The 23,888-nt window shown below is 35.7% G+C and overlaps 1 protein-coding gene across 5 annotated transcripts in view; it reads right to left on the minus strand.

The window, feature by feature from the left end:
• The window catches only part of LOC149800909 (semaphorin-1A-like), a 165,670-nt gene that overhangs the window by 24,472 nt on the left and 117,310 nt on the right, over window positions 1-23,888 (minus strand). For all 5 annotated transcript variants that reach the window (XM_089954967.1, XM_089954969.1, XM_089954971.1 and 2 more), the window contains 5 exons: window positions 13,504-13,661; window positions 13,171-13,236; window positions 8,229-8,336; window positions 5,916-6,009; window positions 209-322 (listed from right to left, as the gene is read on the minus strand). In XM_089954967.1, coding sequence (XP_089811093.1) covers window positions 209-322; window positions 5,916-6,009; window positions 8,229-8,336; window positions 13,171-13,236; window positions 13,504-13,661 — 540 coding nt within the window. The remainder of the gene's footprint in view (window positions 1-208; window positions 323-5,915; window positions 6,010-8,228; window positions 8,337-13,170; window positions 13,237-13,503; window positions 13,662-23,888) is intronic.

The raw sequence follows: 23,888 nt of genomic DNA on the forward strand, positions 1-23,888 counted from the left end.
CGACCACCTGCTTGATTTGCTATAAAATGCTATCAGACAGACAGAGACCTTCACGTCTTCAGACACTATGAAATCAAATGGCTCTTTTCAATACAACTGACAAAAGTTGCAAGGTAATTATATCTGCATAGGATCCACGCATTTGCATCTCGGAGGGAGGGAGGGAGGGAGAGAGAGAGAGTGCGCGAGCAAGGGGGGTCAGGCTTACTATTCAGCCAATTTGAATCATGCTCTACTGTTCTTCTGGGAGATTGTGTTCCCTCCATGATTAGAGAAAGCATGGCCTGGAAATCAGATACTGTGCCTGCATATAGCTTTCCATCTGAAATTGACAAATTAACACCGTTTTAACTTCAGGAAGGAGATGACCATTTGTGTTTAAATCTTACATACTGAACCAATTATCCTTTGGATTACTACCATTTATACAAGCAAGTCCAACTGCAAACTGCAGAGACTTTATTTGCTCTCGCACTCTAGGTCTATGCAGTTTGTTAGAAGCAATTAGTAGAACAAACAACACAGACCCTGAGCTGCTTGTACACTATGCAATGGCAGATTAGGGTCTATGTTGTTTGTAGTAGGACTTTACTTACAAGCAAGTACATATGGTAACTATAACTTCGTATTTTCTTTAGGCACCAATCTTCATGGTATTATTAAAGAACAGTAAACAGTAGAACAAACAATGTAGATCTGATCTGCTGGCGCATTATGCTATGGCAGATGAGGATCAATATTTTTTTGCAGTTGGACTTTACATTTAAGCAAGTAAATATGGTACTAAAGTTTGACAACAACATTAAAGTTAAAGAGTACTAAAGACTATGTCAATTAAAAGATTATCAGTGTTTCAATACCTATTATAAAGGAAGGGATAATGCATGAGTCTTATTTTCTTTTATTTGTACTATGACTTTCATGGCTCAGTGAACCAACAAAGACAATGGTTTGGTTTGGTGTTTTATCAAACAGCTTCAGGTATGTGGTTTATTACCAAGACAACTGCAGTAAAGTGCTTGCCCAAGGACTTGCTATGATAGCTGATCTGTGCTGATCCAATGGTAGGAGTTTAGTTCACACTCATTTGGCTTTTAGTTTAACACGCTAACTACTGCATCAGTTGCCTCTTACAACATAACGGAGGGCACAGAGTTTGTTCGACTTCCCTTTGCTTGCAGAGATGAATTGTGATGGAATATGTAAATGATACGAGTCTGTTTTGAACAGCCCTGTCTAGAAGTGGCTGTGTTCCCCAAAATTATCTAAATTATCCAATGTTATCTTTATCAGAGTGAGAATTTAAGTCACTGAAAATGCGATATACAGTATACTCATATCAGTTAAATCCAACTGTAAAGAACACAGACCCTGATCTACCATCACATAATGCAGGAGCAGATCAGTCTATATTATTCCTAACAAAGCTGCACAGCTCAAGCTCTGCCAACATATTATGCACAGTTCGATTTGACTCGTAAGCATGTATGTACAATATCCTCAAACCCAAAATGGTTACAACATATCGTGAGTACAAAGCCCTCAATCTGATTTCCATTACAAAAGGTAAAAAGACCGAAGTTCAGAATTCATACAATATTGCTTGTTCTACACAGCTGCAAAGCTCCCTCCATTAAAAAGCACCCAAAATATTGCATGTGATATTGACAGTATGTTCAATTTTTGTGGTGTCAGTTTTATTTGAAGACTGGAGACAGGGCTGCTTATTTTATATAAAACTTTATTTTTCATGATGTTTTAATACACATAGATTTACAGTATTATCATATACATATGAGCTAACTCAATGTTTGAACTTCTGAACATCTGCTGTGCTCTCCCCCCACCCCCTTTGAACATGTAAACTTTCTCATGTCCAAGGACAAGTTCATAACCTTTCTGAAGCTAAAGGCTATTTACTATGCCCAGGTGATATGCCACTGTGATACTGATCTGAAATGCAGTCAATCATTTGGTAGAAGTTTTGTTTACATAAACAACATTTAGAATGATGATAGGATCGACTATTATTGATGGAAATAAAAACATCAGGTGATTGATGTAGTAAAACCATTTTTGCTTCAATGAACATCTTTTCATACTTCCTGTGCTGGAATGGTTTTGCTTCAATGAACATGTCTTTTCAAACTTCCTGTGCTGCAAATTTGTTGAATTTCAGTTTGTCATTGTTTAATCAGACATATTTCCTCAGCAACTTTACATTTTTTTTCTACTGTATATACTTGCTTATAAGTACAACTGCAAACAATTAAAGACCCTAGTCTGCAGTCAAATAACGGGCCTGCATATCAGGGTCTATACTGGTTGTTCTACTGATTACTCCTGTCAAACTACACAAACCCACATCTGCCAACACATTATGAGATGGCAGATCTGGGTCTATGCACCTAGTAGATGGACTCAACTTATAAGTGAGACTTAATGGCAAATATTTGCTCCTAAATTGTCTTCAGTTTGCCAGTTTCATCAAGCAAAAAAATGCCCAATATGCTTGTAAATTTTCTCTAAATATCTTCTTCCATAACAGTGGTATCTACAGAATGTTAACACTGTAAAACCATCATCTTCATTAACTTAAAGAAACAACTTTTTTTTAATTCAGTTACAACCAAACAAAATGTGGTAGTACTTTTTATATCTTGTCTTCATATCTAACACAGGCCATAATAAATACAAATGGCCTCTCCCTTCCACTGCCAAAGTGTTCCATGAAGACTGGCCATAATCAGTATGGATAAGTCAATCATGATTTTCACCATCAATTAGGCTTAGTCATGCAGATCAAATTCATTTTTTTCTTCCACTGACAAACTGACAGCACAATTTTCTTAAAAATAACTTAAAAGATTTTTTTGACAAGTAAGATGATTTCTCTAAGAAAGCTCTGATACAAAATCAATAAAGATTACCGGTACTGCTTTTAGCCTCAGTAGATGCTAGCTGTAGTGAATTAACTCTAGACTGATGCTATTCCTATGGTAACATCTGAGACCCAAGCATAATGATGCATCTTTTAAGGACACTGATCCATCATACTAAAATTCAACTGAAATTGAAAACTCTGTTTATTCAATTCCCTAGTCTTCCTCACTGGATAATGCAAATATTTCATACAACAAAATCTGTGACTCATCAGGGTTAGATCCATGATTTTTTTAAAAGGATGATTTAATTTTGAGAAAGGGTAGTTTGCTCTACCTCAAAAGGCTAAATATTTGCTGTTTTTTAGTGTAACATTTTAATTTAAAAAAGGGTCTGAACTAAATCCTCTAACATCAGTTCTGGATCACCACAATACTCTGCATACCAAATAAAAGGATGTTAAAATTTCTACAAATCTAAACATTTTTGAGTGACAAGGCATTTTTTAAACATTACGAAATTATTAAAACTAGATGGGATATATATCTCTGAAGAAGGGTGCATGTGGCTAAATATGTAAAGACAGAACCATTTATGGCACCCTGCCAATCAAATGAGGTGACCCTTGGGTAATGTGACCTCAATTTTCTAAAATATATTTAGCATTTCAACATAAATTTAACCTACTTGTCAATACTATATTTTGGACATCAAAGGAACAGCTATAAAATGAATGCCTCTGAGATAAAAGACCAAATTTTAAAGATGTATTGTAAAGCGCATTGCCAGTAGTAAAATGCAGGTGTGCGCCATTTATAATCATTTACAAGTCCAACTGCAAACTGCAGAGACCCAGATCTGCCCACTCATGATGCAACTGCAGAACTGGGTCTGTGCATTTTGTAAAGCAAACAACATGGACCCTGATCTGCAGTACGCTATGGCAGAGCTGAATATCTGCTGATTGCAGTTTGGCTTGACCTACAAGCGGGTACAGATACTGACCTTATTGTCTACATGTCAGACTAGTGCTGATGAATAATGCTAATTTGTAAAAGGCTTGTCCACATCTAATCCAAGACCCATAAGAGAGCAATTCATTCACATGTCTGGGGGTGTATAGCTGGAAGGGGGCTGTCAATCAAACTGGCAGACAAATGCTTAAGACATACATACTGTCCCCTCTAGTGGACATTGGATCCACATTCACAAAACACCTCAATTAGGGTGAATACACAAATTCTAACACTGCTAACAGGACTAATACAGACTTTGTCAAACTGTCATGAAACAAACTACAAATAAACTTTCTCAGACTCAAAAAGATTTTAGCACTTGAAGCTGTAGCATGTAAATTGATTAACCAATCTGAATACAACTGAGATCTACCTGTAATTAAAGGCGATCTGTCTGGAATTGATAGGGTTCTTATTCTGGTGATGTTTGTAATTGCCTGTCCATTTATTTATAGTAACCTGTCCACTTATTTTCAGTAACCTATCAGATAAAGCACTGCATTTCATGTTAGGAAGAGTATTGTTTGAAACATCATCATCCAAATTTATTTTTTCAAGCTGCAATTTGATTCATAGATTGAGAAGGCAAACAAAGCATGACCTTGTATCAGTGTCCATGAGCATTTTAAATCAAGCTGGAGTATACAATAAAGTTCTAGAGTTTTGTGACCATATGGCCTGGATGTTGTACATAAAATAGTCAGAAGGTTCGTAGCGCATAGGACTCATGATCCATGGATTATGGGTTTCATATCCACCCAGCCCAGCCCTGGTCAGCTGCCTTGTGTCCCCCTTTCCCGGGGAAGGCACTTCACTCCTACATCATTAACACGGTAAAGCCAAAACTGTTAAAAGTGCAGTTAAAACCAAGGAATCAAACCAAACCAAATCATCTTTAATCAAATGTAACCTGAGGAAAAGAAAGAAAAGAGTAGAACTGATTTTCTTCTTTCAATTCATAAGAATGATTAACTTCCTAGGCAGTTATTACATTGTAATAAACTGAGAATGGACAATTAGCTTGGAAGTTTCCAAATGAAAGTCTTGGTCCTGTTTCTAGACATGGGTTGCATATTACCTTAAGGGGTATGGGAAGCTGATGACAACGTGTTATCTGATGTCGTGTTATCTGATGTTGTGCATGATTCGAATGAACAATAACAGTAGTATCAGATTCACGTGTCATGTGCAAGTGTGTAACCAGATGATTAATGTAAGGGAGTAACTGCTGAAGGTCAGATTTCTAATTTGTTTTTTTCCAGATACCTTGCATTGAAAAAAATTTCATCTGATCTACCTTGTATCAAAATTATATGCCCAGATGGTTTGACAAATACTATAGAACCAGTTTATATTCAATTACTAGGCTGAATAAACACAACAGACCCCGGCTTTCTAACAAAATCTTCAAATTTGTATATTAGGTACTACCAAAGCTAACCTTATGCCTATGTGCACTAGCCGTGAACTGCGATTTTAACACACTCTCGGGACCCAAGTGAGATGTGTACAATGTGGCATACAACTGGTTTACTGGGCTTAATAAAGATGATAAGACCACAGGTATTATGGTCATCGATGCTTTAAGATGCGATCTAACAACTGGATATTAACCTTGACAATCAACAATTTGACTGGCAGTATCCAGTTTTATATCACCGATGTGCCGGTCTTGTGCAAAATACGAAAAGCAAATTTTTAAAAAAATATGGACATGACATGCATTACTTAACCATTTCCTCAATGCAGCCTTTACAGAGTAGCTGCAAATTCAGCTTGTAATTAGATCTCCTTATCAGGAACTTCTACATGTTTTTCATGTTACAATACTTGATCTACCCTTGTTTTTAAGGGCATAAAACCCTGAAAATTGTAGGTGACCAGCAGTTGACTGATTTCATACTTCTGTACAACAACCAGATCCTCCCAAATTAGATGTTGTTAGCAACTGCACAATGCGTAAGATTGGGTACTAAAAATGTATATTACAAAAAGACAAAAATGAAACAAACTCACCAGTATATACAGCAGTACTGTTGTGACGGGGATCAAATGGACACTTGCCGATTCCCGATTCTTCTTTGTCCAACTTAAACTCACCTTTTTCCACCTGTTAAATAGAATGATATTTGCTACATAAGAATCTAGCTTTGAAAATAGAGTGTATTTTGAAACAACTGTTACCTATGACCTATTACTGTTTATTAGTCTGATATCTCATGCAAATTAAAATTCAGAGAGAAAACTGCAGACAATTTCTCTCACCTCATTTATTATTGCTATGAACACATTTCTGAAATTTTTTGAAGTAAACTGGTATTTCAGAAATATTTTTAAAAAGCATTTTTTTTAAAAAGCTAATCATGGCTCACAATATTTCTAATTGTGGGTATTCTGATGGGAAATACAAATCTTAAGTCTAAGTTTACACAATTAAACCTGTAAAAACTAGTTTTCTCTTTCTATCAGAGCACTCATTATATCACCATTTCAGTCATAAGGTGGTACTGTCATGAATCCCATTTCATTATTCAGAATTACTTCATTATAAGATGGTATACTACATGGATGCTGCAAAAATCATTACAATGAGAGAATATATACTACATGGATGCAACTGGCAGTGTTACAATGAGTGTATACTACATGGCTACCACGAATAATGTTACAATGAGGATGTGTATACTAGATGGTGCCATGGACAGTATTACAATGAGGAAGTGTATATAGTACTACATGGCTGCCATGGCCAGTATTACATAGAGAGATTTTATATAAAAAAGATTGCAATCGACAGTGTTACAATGAGTATATACTACAAGGCTGCCATGGACAGTGTTAAAATGAGGGAGTGTATACTACATGGCAGCCATGGACAGTGTTACAGAGAGAGAATATATACTAAAAAGGTTGCCATGGGCAGTGTTACAATGAGTATATACTACAAGGCTGCCATGGACAGTGTTAAAATGAGGAAGTGTATACTACATGGCAGCCATGGACAGAGTCATAATGAGGGAGTGCTTTTATCTACACAAAAAACTCTATAAACATGCAAGTCTACCTAATCTCTCTAGATCTTACAATGCAAACAGTTAAAAATAATTTTTTAATTATGAAAATAAAAAAATAATGACAAAACTGTATTGCATAGTTTGGTTATTATGTTCTTTGGGATAGTACTCAGTAAAATATCAAGGAAACAGAACTATTAATTACAGCAATATATATGCACAAAATGCTGAAAAAGGTCTAATTAATTCAAAATGAAGTCGTACAAGGACAAAAGTGGACCTCTATCTGAGATGCTGGAACCTTTTTGCTGATGAATGTAATAGACTGATTCAATTCAGCTCACATGCTGAGATAAAAAAAACTAGATGTACACTTTTTTTCCCTTTTCTGTGTCTTTTATAAGTTTGTTCAGTTCTAGAAACCAACCCTGTATTTTGAAAGGCCAATTCAAATTACTTTTTCAAACCACATTTTCAAAAAAGACTATTCTCATTTTGCCTCCATATTTTATGGATTTGGTAGAACCATTTTGGTTGCAAGTGTCACCTGGCAATGAATGTCAGCCAAAAGGATGTGTGATGTGATTTTTTTTTAATGTAGCTTCAACAATTTTTCAGTCATATCGCTACAATGTCTGCAATGTGCCAGTTTAAAGTGATGTCTAGCACTGGGGCATCATGACGCAGACATCTAGCACAATGTCCCACCCAGTCACATTATCCTGACACCAGGCTGACCAGTCCTAACACTAACCTCTTAATGCTGAACGCCAAGCAAGGCAGCTGTTAGTACCATTTTTCTAAGTCTCTGGTATGACTCAGCCGGAGATCAAACCCATGACCTCCCGCATCTGAGGCGGACTCTCTAACCACTAGGCTATAGAAGCAGTCAGCTAAAAGGAAATATTCATGATGGAAAATCATTTAAAAGACTTACCATGTTTAATTTCTGGTGTGTGTATGTGTGTTTTGGATTTTAAATTTAGCTCAAACAATTTTTTTAGTCATATCGCTATGATGTCTGCAGTTCATAGTGATGTCTAGTAGTGGGGCATCATGCTGTAGACATGTAGCATCATGTCCCACCCAGTCACATTATGACACCAGGCCAACCAGTCCTAACATTAACATCTTAATGCTGAGTGTCAAGCGAGGCAGCTACTGTACCATTTTAATAAATCTTTGGTAAGACTCGGTCTCGGTCGAAACCAGCAACCTCCTGCAGAGGCAGATGCTCGTATCACTTGGCCACAATAACAGTGTGTTTAATTTACAGTAAATATTAACTGAAGACTTTTTAAAATGGAGGACTTACCTGGTATTCAAACTTTCGACATCTGGGTGCAAATGCATGGGTTCCACACACATAGTACTTCTGATCATTATCTTTTCCCAAAACTCTGATAAAGTTTTGACATAGTTCCTGCAAATAACAAGTGGTGTATTTAAGAAAAATATTAAAACTTTTGCTACAATTCCTTTGAATAGCAGTATGAATATGGTGTGGTTGTAAACTCGTAGTCCAACAAACTTCAAAATCATACTGTTAACGCCAAAAAATGAATTTGGAAACTGAGCATCAATTGAGTTACCCAAAGAAGGCAAAGATACGAAGACAGGTTTGGAATATGAAGCTGTTAGCTTCAATGCTGTCCTTTCACCATTCATAATCCTTGCGTAGTACCATATATACTCTCTTCTTAGTCAATTCCAACTGCAAACTGCATCAGACCCAGATATGCTATCCCACAATGCACAGAACTGGTTCTCTGCAGTTTACTAATAGTAATTAGTAGAAAAAACAAAATAGGTGATCTGCCAGCGCAATGTAATGGCAGATTAGGGTCTATGTTGTTTGCAGTTGGGCCCATCTTCTATGCAAGTATATATGATATATTGTAGGACTGTTTTAAGAAAAATACAGAACAATCATCATATTATCCAGTAGTTCATTTAGACCACATGTGTCAAACTCAAGGCCTGCAGGCCACATCAGGCCCAGCGTACAATTATATCCGGCCCGAGAGAGAATTTTAGGCAAAAATGTTTTTTAATGGCCCTGCGATATAAAGTGCAAATCAAATTCCCTAATTAGCAGCCTTGCCAAACATCCAGCTCTAACCAATTGGCACAAGAGCGAAAATGGGTATGCCAATGATTTTTTATTATTAAAACTTTTTTCTGTTTTAATTTATATTAATGTTTAAAAAAGGTTTAATTTTCCGCTTATTGAATGTTTATCCTGTTCGGCCCGCAACCTTACGTGTGATTTGAGTTTTGGCCCGCTGAGCGATTGAGTTTGACACCCCTGATTTAGACTAAGGGACTTTGGTATATGGAAGCCCGGACTGTTTTGTGGTTTCCCTTGGGGTCAGCAAACAATTTGTCTTATTCTAAAACAATAAGGGCACCTTCTTTGAAGTGAATCGAACATGGTTTTTGTTAAAAAAAACATTCCCATAAAATAATTATATTGTATTTTTTTCTTGCATTCCCAATTTCAAACTAATATAGTTTGATTATGCATAGGATTGTTTTGCTTTTTTATCTTATGGGGGGTAAGGGGTATGTGGGAGGTACATAAAGAACTGTAGAGGGAACAGCTGCTATGAAATCAGAAGGTACAGAATCAACCTTTTTTTAAACAACCATTCCCCACATAAAAGTCCTAACCTACCTGTTGAGATGCCTGTAGAGTTGCAGATTAGATCATTTTGTGTTCAAAGGTGTACTATATTTCAACATTAAAACAACCCCTTCATTTAATGATGGCTCCAGCAAACAGTGATAGACTGATTCAAATGAATGTGATGAGATTCTCCAGTTTTCTGCTTGCCTTACTTTTGTATCAATCTGATGGGATGGAAATTGACAGGGCATATCTGGGAAGAGTATTCTTATCAAAAATTAACAGAAATGGTGTGGTAGATGCTCTCATCAGCCTGTTGGCTGGGTATTCATTACTAGTGTAAGCTTCCTCAACATAAGGCTATTATTTCTTCCCCTACCAGACAAGTTCCTTATTGATTGTCCGTCTAGATTGGAGCTTGCAATGTCTAGCGTGTTAGAAATGACATGGAAAGCTCTGTCGTGACTGTAATTCATTTAACACTAAGTGGGCATCCAAGCCGATGGAAATCCTATTATCGCTGATTGTATGGGTCTATCTCTTTCAATGAACGAAACCCTGAGCCACTAAGAAATTGTCATTAGAATTATACATACTGTCTTTCCTCGCTTATAAGGCAAGTCAAACTGCAAACAATGAAAATCCTGATCTGCAAGAGTGCGCCTGCAGGCCAGAGTCTTTGTTACTCCTGACTACACAGATTCAGATCTGCTATGCCATTATGCGACAGTAGCTCTGGGTCTGTGCAGTTTGCAGACAGACTTGACTTATAAGTGAGCAATATGGTATCTACTGTCTATTCCTACTTATAAGTTGAGTCCAACTGCAAAACAAGATAGACCCTCATCTGCTGCATAATATATTGGCATGGGGGGGGAGATAAACTTTCTGGAAATGGGCCACTCTCACTGAACTGCACAGACCCATATCTGCTGGCACTCCATGCAATGGCATATCTGGATCTGTGCAATTTATAGTAGTATTTGCCTTACAAACGACTATATATGTAAGTGTAATATGTATGCACTGCAAACAGAGACAACCCAGCTCTGCAAGTGTATCATGAGACAGCAGATCTGGGTCAACACTGAGGATGGGCATGGCAAATTACCATACTACCTGGTATTTCTGATCAACAGGACAAAAGTTGCTTTTTCAGATAAAGCCATCAACCTTTTTTCTACACAAACAGGAAACAATAAGTTTTCTATACAAACAGGAAACAACTAATAAGTTTTGTTCCTTGCTTGATCACATTATATCTATAACAATAAACAAGTTCTAAAATTTATTAATTTGAGCCAAGCAAACTACAATGGATATTTTCTAACAAAGCAGAGAAAGCTACCTGATAATAATTCCTAGGGTTTTTGATTTGCTAATGAAACACCTTAAAGAGGACATGTATACTGTTGTCAGTGTTGTATGCTAATTCCAGACAATGATCCTGTATTATCACCACCAACCCACCACCCATATTTGTTCTTAACACATGCTGGTGAAATTACTAAATGAAGAATAAAAAGGATGGATATCCAAGTACAGTTCAAGTCCTATGAATAATCAATTTAACCCCTAAATCTAACTTCTCTTACTGTACTGTTTTATAATGCAAAAAATCACACTAAAGTTACTAATAAGGCAAACCTCAACCTGTAGAATACTCAAATTTCAATAAATATTTATGAATGCAGGGACAGTTTCCATTCTTAACAACCACATCTTTGTTTTTTAAATTGGGTAATACCTACTAGTATTGACTCCTAATGCCTTAACCAAGTCATCTGGTTTACAAGATCAGTTTTATATTTTTGAATCCACGGTAGTAATTTGAGTTCACTTTGTTTTTTCTATTGGCTAGTTCCTTTAATACATTAGTTGACTGAATTATCATCAAATGTCACCATCAAAGTCAATCTTGAACACCTTTATGCTTCTGGTAGCCATCTTGTAAAATTATATTATTTATTCTTCAGTAACTGTATACACTGGATCAGTCACATTATTAGAGTGCCATGTATATAGTAAGTTAATCAACTGTACACTGAAGAAAGGATTATTAAGTACTGACTGGCTGAAGTTTCGGAATTGATGGCTGGTTTAGAGGTCTATTTTTCTTGCCAAATTAGACTGATACTGAGATAAAACACTGGTCTCAATTTTGAAGGTGATTCATTATTAATCAAGCCAAGGCTGTACACCTCAAATCCCCTGAGAAAATCTGACCATTTTTTTGGAATATGATTGAAGTTAACCATGAAACTGATACCTGCTGGCCTGAAATGAATGAGACATTTAGAGGTAATAAGAAATAACATGTGAATCTCTTGGTTTAAATTGTATCAAAGTCTGGTCACAGGCAATTGTTACTGAATTCTGGATCATGTCCTGTGAATGGCTTATATAGAAATATTAATAAAATTTCTAAATATTATGTTCAACTAAATTTTCTTCCTGGTCCTCTTTTGTTAAGCAACACTGCTAATTACATTTGTATGGCATCTCTCCTCTGGCACCCAATGTGAGTTACACTAAATTACCCACCTTATTCCACAATCTTCTTTCCATTGAAAACAATAATATTTCACTGTCAAGATACTCCCATTTAGAGGTGTCTAAGATAATTTCTAGCAGGCCATTATTCAAGTAAGATAAACACAGGCAGAAGACATACAATCTTCTTCTGACCTCAAACCCTGGTCCAAAAACTGGATAGTCAATTATCCAGAAACACCATTAATTAAGTATAATGATAAATGTATATGTATATCAAGTGCAATTTGACCATGTTTGTCTCCCCCCCATACATTTTTGTGAAGTTTCTTTATAAGAATACTGAGATGGGAAGGACGAGATTAGTATAATAAAACTTATGTAAACTGACACTACATGTCAATCTGATAGCCAATAATCATTCTAAACTGTAATGGTTAAAACAGAAATTTGAGAAATTCTAACAAACTGTATTTTAAAAAAATATTTCCATTAAATATAATAAATCAAAAACAGCTATTTTCTATATCAATGAATCACATACAATAGGAAGTTAAGAAAATACATGGCATGTTCCCACATTCTTGACTTTGTACCTATCCCTAACATGTTCCCATATTCTTGATTTTGTACCTATCCCTGGCATGTTCCCCTATTCTTGATTTTGTACCTATCCCTAGCATGTTCCCATATTCTTGATTTTGTACCTATCCCTAGCATGTTCCCATATTCTTGACTTTGTACCTATCCCTAGCATGTTCCCATATTCTTGATTTTGTACCTATCCTTGGCATGTTCCCATATTCTTGATTTTGTACCTTTCCCTGGCTTGTTCCAATATTCTTGATTTTGTACCTATCCCTGGCATGTTCCCATATTCTTGATTTGTACCTATCCCTAGTTGCCAATATACCCAGCACAAATACAAAAATAATTTAACCATTATTCTTCAAAGAAACTGTTGTTGACATTTATATTGTGTATTGGAAATGTATTACAACCATTTATTTTAAACAACTAGTTACAGAAAATGTTTCTACAAATGTAAGGTGTTTAAGCAATCCAAATCACAAAATGTTTCTACAAATGTAAGGTGTTTAAGCAATCCAAATGGATACAAGGAAAACATTCTTACCTTTGACTGGGATTTCTGTTCACAAATGGCAGTGTCATGTGATCTTGGTGGCCATTCCAGTCTTCTCTAGAAGACAAATGAGAAAACTGAATCAATATATTGAAGAATTCAACCCCAACCACCACCCAAAAGAAATACGTTATCAAAGCTCATTTTTCTTAAAAGAAAAAAGTATAAACAATATCTTTGGATAAAGGTTTTCATGGCATCAACCATTAGCTTGTCTCAAGGGCTTTTCATTTTGAGAGGTTTCATGTTATCTGTAATATTTTCATAAAATATTTCAGTGTATTTCTGTTTCAGTTCAAGCAAGAAAAAAAGACTCCAACTTACCGTCATGGTGGTCTCGTTTAATGTCACCATGCTTATGTTCAAAATCTTGTTCCTTGCTCCAATCAGCATCTGTTCTCCCTCTGTCATTAGGAGCTTGTAGTAGTTAACACCATTCTCTTCATCTTTGTTCATGATAAATTTCTTGGCATCACTTACATCTGGAAGACAAAAAGAGACAGCTAAATGTATTTTGCCCTGACAACAGCAGCAGTGTTGTCATGTTTACAAGAGCTTACGGCTCTCAAGGACTTACCAATGCCATTTTCAAAACTTCTTCAGGTACAGCAAGAAAGTTTTAGATTTTTGCATGACCTGGTATTCATGGAGTTTCTTTTTAAAGCAATCAAAAATACTTTTCAGGGATTCAAATTACCCCCCTTTGCATTTTTTTACAACAAGGCTTGCTCAATCAAATATATGGATAACAAAATTTGAAGACAGGTTAAACCCAGAATAGAGAGGATGGCCAACAGTCATGACTATAATGGCACTGTTATACACATGATAGTCGTAACTAATTAGCAATGTAATATAATCGATATTCATAACTAATTGGCAATCACAACTAATTGGCAATGGAATACAAGTGAGTCACTAATTATCAAAGGAATACAACTGATAATCGTAATGTTGATAAATAATAATGTGTCTAATACTTGTACTTAATAAGTAATTTATCAACAGACTTTAAGGCACACATATCTTTCATTGCATACATCGAGGATTTTATGTGTATAAAAAGAAAAAGATACTATGCACTAATACAACCAAATAATAGTTACATCTACCTGTAAGTAAAATAATGGAACAGTCTCCAACAAACACATGTATATCAAGTTATCGATTCCTGTACTTGTGTGTTTTTATCTTGTCTACTTTAACAATCTGTATCTAACCCAACATCTAATGCATTTTGCCTAAAACAAGAGATTTGGATCAGTTGCCATCACCTGGTAAGTACCCACATGTTTTATCTCGTCAACTTCAACACCTTTTTTCCTGACCAATATCCATCCCATTTTGCCTAAAACAAGTTAGATGGCTCCAACAAGACTGTTCTCTTTTCTAATCAAAGATCTAACACACAGTTATTGTACCTTTTTCCTACCTCTACATGTTCAATAGCCTAGGGAAAGTGTAGTCAAGTTTTGGAAAGTGTATATTTAAACTTCAAAGGGATTGCAATCTTTTCCCACTGATGTACAGTTGTACTATCGATCCTGCAGTGATTTGATAACTGCTTCTCTTAATCGTATTGTTAATGTGTCACTTTCAACACACTATGACACAATGGTCATTCTGAATAATTACTTACTTCTATCTCATACCCTATCCCCATCAAGGTGCCATAGTGGATCAGTGGCTGATGGGTTAATAGTGGATCAGTGGCCGAAGGGTTGGACTTGTGCCTAAATGGGTGTAAGTTCAATTTCTACCATCAGATAGAGGATCGGTGACTTTGATGTGTCCTTGGGCAAGACACCTTACTTGCCTCGTCACAATATAACCTTTGACGATGCCATAAACCACCAAACCAAACCAAACCATACCAGACCATCTCCATCACATTCAACATTCCAAGAGCTACATTGTGTACAACTCCATGGAAAAATAGGTGCCTTTTTTAATCGGACAAACAGTTTCCCAAACTGGCTTCAGGCGGTCATCACACATCTTGTGTTTAATATATGTTGGAAGTTTAAAGAGTTCGAAGGTAGTCAACAAAACTTGCCTTTGGAATAAGAAATGTCAATGACTTACTTTTGAAATAACTAACTCCAATGACTACCTGCCTTTGAAAAATCAGAGCCAATGACTAACCTATGAAAAAAGGAACATCAGTGCCTTGCTTTTGACAAACTAGTTTTAATAAACAAAACACTTCAATGCTTAGGAATAATCGTAAGAATTTTTTAAGTTCATAGGCATTGGCTAGTTCCAAAGATTACATATCTAACACAATCTTCGAGATCACCATGGGACTTAATGCCATCTTCTCTACGAGGCTTATATACTATCTTCTAGTTAAGCAATGGGCTTAATATAAAACAGATGGTGATAATTCCGCATTTGCCTTTCAGTTAATTGCCCATTACCAAAGAACAGTACAGAATCTCAACTACCTAGATGGGCTGTAAGATCTGGGTCTATGTTCATTTAAAATCACAGTTTTACAGCAGGTAGGATAATGGAATCCATTTCATTACTCACTTTTAAGGCCCTACAACATAACACCATCCCAGTTTTCAAGGCACGTATGATAATGTATCCTATTTCATTACTCACTTAAAAAAAAGTCCCTACAATATAACACCATCCCAGTTTAAAGGCAGGTAATGGTAACGGATCCCATTTCATTGTAGTAGAGAATCGTAAGTATCATATACTTCATTTTAAGGTGCTCTCACCCAAAGTTGGTATATATATATATATATATATATATATATATATATATATATATATATATATATATATACATACATACACACACACACACACTCTACTGCTGCCATGGGCAGAGCCTAAGCCATCTGCAGTTGGATAAATATTACTTATAGAGTACAGTAGACTCCAATGATTCACAGTGACATGTATATCTATGACACTTCTTACTATTTACATAAAAGCACTAGTACCATGGAAAGGCTCAGCTAAGTCAATATACTTAATGATAAATCTGAAAATGTACTCAAGTCTCCAGAGATAAATCCCAGATGGACTACATGTCACAGATCTTATTCTGGGAAAAACATCATATGGATTAACCTTTGTGTCACACCATGGAGTAAAAACAATATAAACTACACGAGGTCACTGGTAATGGTCACTGGTAATGGTCACTGGTAATGGTCACTTTTTGGAATAGTATATCCTGTACATACTGTATATACTTGTTTACAAGTTGACTTCAAACAACAAAGACCAAAACAACCACAGTATAGTGAGCTGGCAGATCATGGTCTATGAAGTTTGTTCCACTGATTATTCCCAACAAACTGCACAGACCATATTTGTCTGCACAGTATGCTACAGCAGATCTGGGTCCATGCAGTCTGCAGTGGGTCTCCACTTAAAAGCAATACATATGGCAAATTCTAAACGTCCACATAAATCTGCCTGTCAAGTGCACTTATGTTTAAACATCCACTCCCACCCCCGCCCCATCAACCTAATAACCTGGATTACAACGAACATCAACTAAGTTACTTGGACATATGAAAGCCTAGATCAAGTTAAAGTATATTCTGTTCATACTAATTAATTACAAAAATTACAAAAGTGAAATTCAGAATGGTGCTTTACAAATGAACAGATGTAGGATATGACATTCCCCCCCCCCCTTAAAAAAACTCCCAGACATTTATATAAACAACAGATGGCTTTGGTCTCTGTTATCATGCATGGATATGATGAGTGAAGGAAATAAGTCAGTAGTAAAACAACATACAGGTGGTTCATATACTACATGTACTTATATCCTGAGTTTGGTTTTGAAAATGCCATGGGAGAATGCTGCAAAATATTTTAATTCAAAAAATACAAAATAAAAAAAAAATTAAAGATGATACATGTTTACATGCAAACATCTCTAAATCTGCATTTGCTATCAGCTAAATGTTTATCATATCTATCTACCTATTTATTTAACATACACTGTACCTATCAACCTATTTACTATCCATCCTACCAAGACATTACCTATTTTAAACCCCCATACCTTCAAATCAAATTACAGCTATATACCTACTACCCAGATGAAGATAATGGAGTGAAATTAGATCACCTCAACATTCTGACCCCCCATTCTTGTAGATAAATCACACACAAATACTGTCACTTGCCTGGCTGGAAGCCAAAACACAAACAAGTCACAGAAACATAAATCACATCACCTCACGGCACCTGAACAGCCCCAAGTCCCCTAAATGTCTAGACCACACTGGGTCCTGTGTAGAATCTGCCTATGTATATACCATAAAAAGTTTTTTTAAGAAGCTATGTGACATGTGTAGTGTTAACCTATGTACAAAGAACATTTTTCAGTTAGTCACTCTGAACACTATATAGGCAAATAAGGTTTATATAACAAAAAAAAATTTGTCTTGACAGACTGCAGCCAAGGACTGTAAACCAAATGGATTTCCATCATGAAATGCTTGTTTCTTTCAATTGGTGTAAAACATCTTTGTGCTGAGACTTCAATATTTGACCATGTTATGAATAATCTTGAATAATCTTGTATATTTTTGTATGGTTTTGTATATTTTTGTATGGTTTTGGAAAAAAACAAATTTAGAAATGAGTGCATACTTTCATAACACAAACTTGCTGCCATTTACTACATGCCTAGAGAATCTGAAGTTGCAAAAAAAAAACTATTAGTTGATACATGGTCTACTTTCACATCACTTTCTGACAACAGATTTCACTTTCAGTCATTTAGGAGAGCTGTACGAGATCTTAAAAGATCAGAAAGATTTATGTAAAATTATTACTGTTTTTTTTTTCTCCATATACAACTAAATGTGAATGAAACATTTATTCACACAGCAAATCAGAACTATAAGTTCAGTATGTTGCCTTCTCATTAGCATTCCAAGCACACACAACTCAATTCTGTAATACATTTATGGGTAAGGCATCTTGTGCTGTGCAAAAGCAAGTAAAACCATCACAAAAAACCATAAATAAAGGATAGCAAAAGTACATAGTTATAAAGCAATCATGTGCCTATAAGCTGTCTGTATTTGACAACTGGAAGAAACTTGGCTTGTGCTCCCCATGTGACTTGAGGCCACTCTCAACCCCTTTATAACCCATTATGGTGAACTAAATTACGATTTATAATTGCTTGTAAGTCGTTTCCAACAGTACTAATCAGTAAAACAAACAACACAGACCCTGATTTGAAGATGCATTATGCTATGGCAGATAAGGATCTTTGTTGTTTGCAGTTTGACTTGGCTTATAAGCAGGTATATACTGTACCTTCAACATGCATGGCAGTTGAATCCACCAGGTACATAAAACAACAACTTAACCTTAATGAAAACATTCCCTTGGACAAGGCACCTTACTTGCATCTGCTCAATATAACCCTCAGAATGTTGCCATAAAACAACAAACCAACTTGCTGCTGCCATCGATAATGACCTATTGGCAAACAATGTGTAGTCCTATCTTAGCCAACATCTCCTGGTGTACTTAGACTTAAAGAATTATGCCCAGGGACATCAGAATCTGAAAGACCAAACCCTTTCACCTTAATCCCTATGCAGTTTCCTAATGTTCCTACAGTACATGTATATGGGTATATCAAGAAACATTAGCATCCTGGCTTAATTACAGCTGGTTTTAAGATCTGATCATCACATCCCAGTATCAAGGCAGAATTTTTTTCTTGCTCCTATAGATGTAACATAATGGACACATGTTAACATCTATGTTACTGTTGAGTGTCCTGACACCTAAATTAGAACACTTACTGACACTGTTCTGAAACCTATGTAAGAACACTTACAAATAAAGTGTTCTGACACCTACAAAAGAATTACTGACAGAGTATCAAGTATCAACATGGTTTGTTTACAAAGTAGTTCCTAATACATTATTATTATGAGGCAAATGTGTTCTGCACATGGATGCAATATCAAGGTGTTCAGTATCATAAAACACTGCACAATTCTGATAATGTAAAGCTGATGGAGGAAAAAAAGGAGTATATAATAAATACTATTATTTTACACAGAGTAATAAATATGACATTTGGTACTGAGGAGATATGCAGAGTAAACAAAGCAAAAAATACTTTCTAAAATCCATGATAGCTGATCCCTTTAATTACTAGTACATTGAATTCCATTTCTTACAGATTGATCTGAATTTTGTTGTTGGTGGCTTTTCTTCTGACAATGATTCTATCCAGATTGGAAAACCTTTGGCTTTTGTTTCTCTGTTATTCTAGGTGTTAGATCTGATAGGTGATAGATTTTTCTTTTCTGAGAACTAATGTAGTTTCTTTGACTGAAGTGGGCCAGGTTATCATGAGTGGGTCAGAAGTTGCCAAAATAAATGTTACATTTATTTTTCTTCAACAAGTAAGTTTTCTCCTGCTGGCTTGATGGCACTAGCTGACTGACCTATGACCTATAGGTTAGTGGTTATACATGCAATTCTTGTCCATAAATGCAAGAACATGCAAGCAGCATACTATGTGCATAAAGTATGTACTCACTTATAAGTAGTCAAACTGCAAACAACAAAGTTTCTGATCTGCTATAGCATAATGAGCCTGCATTTCAGGGTCTATGTTGTTTATTCTAATGATTACCCCTAACAAACTGCACAGACACAGATCTGATGGCACATTATGCCCCTGCAGACCTGGATCTGTGCAGTTTGCATTTGGAGTCATCTTACAAGTGAGTATCTATGGTAAGCAGATACAGGTACTGTTTATCTGAAGGGACCAATGGACTGGAACCTGAACTGTAGCATTACATGTCTGATACTGTTTATCTGAAGGGACCAGTAGACTGGAACCTGAACTGTAGCATTACATGTCTGATACTGTTTATCTGAAGGGACCAGTAGACTGGAACCTGAACTGTAGCATTACATGTCTGATACTGTTTATCTGAAGGGACCAATGGACTGGAACCTGAACTGTAGCATTACACGTCTGATACTGTTTATCTGAAGGGACCAGTAGACTGGAACCTGAACTGTAGCATTACACGTCTGATACTGTTTATCTGAAGGGACCAGTAGACTGGAACCTGAACTGTAGCATTACATGTCTGATACTGTTTATCTGAAGGGACCAGTAGACTGGAACCTGAACTGTAGCATTACATGTCTGATACTGTTTATCTGAAGGGACCAGTAGACTGGAACCTGAACTGTAGCATTACATGTCTGATACTGACAAGCTTGTTATTAATTCTTTAATTAACTGATTCAAACTATAAATGTATATAAAAATGAACTTCTTACTTTTTTCCTTTTTTGAATTTTGGCAAATGAGGCAGAAAGCAGTGCTGGTAACCAAGGTAAATAAAGCCAAGTCTCAGCCTATTTGTGTTAGCTAACACTGCTAAAAAAATGAGAATACTTGAACTGAAACTTTTACAAAAGGGTTCTGACACACATCACTGGAAGGATTATTAGCAGTGTCCTCACAACGTAAACCCTTTCGCTGACTGTGAGAAAGGCATAAATTCAGATCGTTTGGAAAAACATTAATACACACAAGTAATTATTTTTTAAAATCTCTTATACCAACATTTACAGAATTAGAAAACAATTTTATGCTGTCATCTAAAGATGGAACACAATTAACACAAGAGCTGTCTTGTTAACATATGGTGAGTATTTGCTGAGGGTTTCATTTATTTGAGCTGTATCAATCTCCGACCTTATTAAAAAGTTTGAGACCTTCCTTGCCAACTGAAATATTGCATCAAAATAGATGACATACATTTACCTTAACGTTCAACGTGTCACATTAATATATCATTGCCTCTTTGATTAAAATGTGAATTGGTACCAACCTTCACTACTTGGCAGCTATTGAGTTGTGGAAATCAGGAGAAAATTCCGATATTGTTCATTTACTGGAAAGCATAAAGCTTTTCAACTATTAAATAATCGACCATGGCCAAATCAATTAACTCCTACGTACAAAAATTAGCCCACCTGTGTTCACATCTTGTTCAGAAGAAAAGTAAAATGTCATACAATGTTTATTTGACTCAGGACATGTGTAGGCAATAAACAGCATGTACATTCATGGAAACCACTTTTTTTTATCTATAGGATTGTCTGAGGAATAAACACAAGTATAGATAGAAACCAGGATTTAACTGGTTATCTACAAAAGCAAGCTTGTCCTTTTTTTAAACCTAAAATTTCATCAGTAAAAACAGAACTGACCCTAAATTTGTATTGCTTTAAGCAGATCAGACAAAGATGAATGGAATTCACTATTATCAACCATCCACAAATGAAACAAGTGACTTACTGAGGAGTGAATATGTGCTAATTATATGTCCCATCATTCTATCAAAAACTTTATTCTTGCCTATTCAGTTCAGTAATCCAGCAAATGATTCAGAAAGGAAGATCCACAACTTTCCCAAATCTATTTTAAAGAAAAAAGGGGTGTTGACATGACACAAGTGGCGCCTGTGTCATGCACAGTTTATTATTATCAATCTTAATACATATCTGTATGGCCTCCAGCAAAAATTGCAGATAATGACTTCAAAGTGTACTAATGCAGTATACTCTATAGACAAGTCAAGCTTTCAGAGCAGGGAGAAGGTTTCTATATATATGACTTTTATCTTCTGACAATTTGATGATGCTATTTTGAAGTACTAAACAATTATTTTTATTCCGGTATCAAATATGTGCTATATATATACTTGCTTACAAGTCAAATACAACTTTTGGTAGACACAGACCTTGATATCAATAAATGTGCTGGCCGATCAGGGTCTATGACAGGTGTTCTATTCCTAACAAGCTGCATAGACAATGATTTGCCTGTGTAATATGTGACAGCAGAGCATGGTCTGTGCAGTCTGCAGCTGCATCCAATTTATAAACAAATATATAAATTATCTTAAATAAAAATTTAAGAGTACAGATGAAAAACTTTTCACAATTTTACTTACACTTTTTTTTTAGAACAAAAAGCATTAATGAAATTATAGGAAACTATATAAGAAGAAATTTGAGAGCAAATAACTAAAAAAAAAGAGTATATAATTCACACCCAAGAAACAAAAGTGGGCAAACTTAAAAATTTGTGAATCCAACAAAAACAATTATCACCAAAATATCACAAAAAAGGAGTCCTTAGACAGCATGATTTGTATTGTAAAGTGCCATGTCATACATTGTGGGCAGAATTATGTGGAGTCATTTTATGTCAGGTGATGATCGTCTGCTTTTTAAATTATGCAAATTCTCATGTTTCAAATACATGCATGATCCTGTTAAATTTAGGCACTGCACTATGCGTAAAGTAGTCCTTGGTACATTTCTACTACACCCAATACAGAAAACTCCTAGTTACACAAGATTTGTTGTACTTGGAGTATATAATAAACACATTTAGTGATGTAATACTGGTTAAAATAGAAAGTGACATCCAAAAATACATGGATTTGTAAACAGCCCATATTATTGGTCTGCAGAAAGATTAATGTTTGATGATGACACATAACATTACCTAGATACTCACAACCAAGAAGTCAGTTCTTTTTTTTCTCTTGCTTCTGAACAATATGACATGTGACCAGTGAAAGCTGGATAGATTGCTGCCAATACAAACATCACCTTGGGCCCCTAGAGGCCATGTGGTCTAAGTTGCTCGCCTTTACAGATTGTTGATATCTCAACTCTGTCCACACGACTTTTAGTCTCTGGCTCGGCCATGGTGGGTATGGAAGAAAACTTGCCAGTAGCGTCCCATAGGTCAGTGGTTCTTTCCCAGGGTTTCTCAGGTTCTTCTTCCACCAAATGTACTCGTGGCCAAGTAAAACCTATCAGGCACTGAAATGTGGCATTAACCCATAACAACCAACCAACCAATGTTGCGGCTAATATGCCTTAGTCTACAGATTATGGAAGTCAACACCTTATTTAGTTTTGGACATCACTTTCATTGTTTACAAAACCTAGCATCAGTAACTTTGATACTGATCATTTAATTTTTTAAAGGGGTGGAGGAATGTGATTTTTAAAGTCTTATTTCTGGTACTCAAATAGCTTGATAAATGCACTCCTGCTCTGTATTATGTAAAAGGTACTAATTCAATCCAGTATATTTTTACTGAACAAAATGTGAAGAGATAAAAGCTCAAACAAAATAATGGAAGTTTACATTTAACTATAAAGTAAAATAACTCCAAAAATATTAATCTGCTATTTGCTCAAACTCACAAGTTTGCTTTCATATAGTACAAGCAATAAACAGAGATTTTATAAACTATCGTTATGCAAATGATATGTAAGAATGGTTTTACCATGACTCAAAAGGAAATGTGTACGCTATCAATCACTGACAGGATGAAGTTTTAAGAAGAAAGTATTTGCTGAACTACCTAACTGAAAATAGCTCACAAAACATGTGCATCTGGATTTTCATTTCCTAAAGGTATTATTATCATATAGCATCCAGGAAATCACTTGTCCTTTCATGTTTTGGTTTCATTTGGATTGATATGACAGGTCAAATAAATTGCATCACCGTGTGTACCTGAGCAATCCTAAGTGCTGATTGAAGAGTAGTTATTGTCTGGTTTTTCATTACATTTACATTTCTTGAAGAGCACTTTTAATCATTATCTAACAACCAGTATTGTGTTGTGCTA

This window comes from Sinohyriopsis cumingii, chromosome 4, assembly GCF_028554795.1.
Source record: "Sinohyriopsis cumingii isolate HCF-2022 chromosome 4, ASM2855479v2, whole genome shotgun sequence".
NCBI classification, from domain to species: Eukaryota; Metazoa; Mollusca; class Bivalvia; order Unionida; family Unionidae; genus Sinohyriopsis; species Sinohyriopsis cumingii.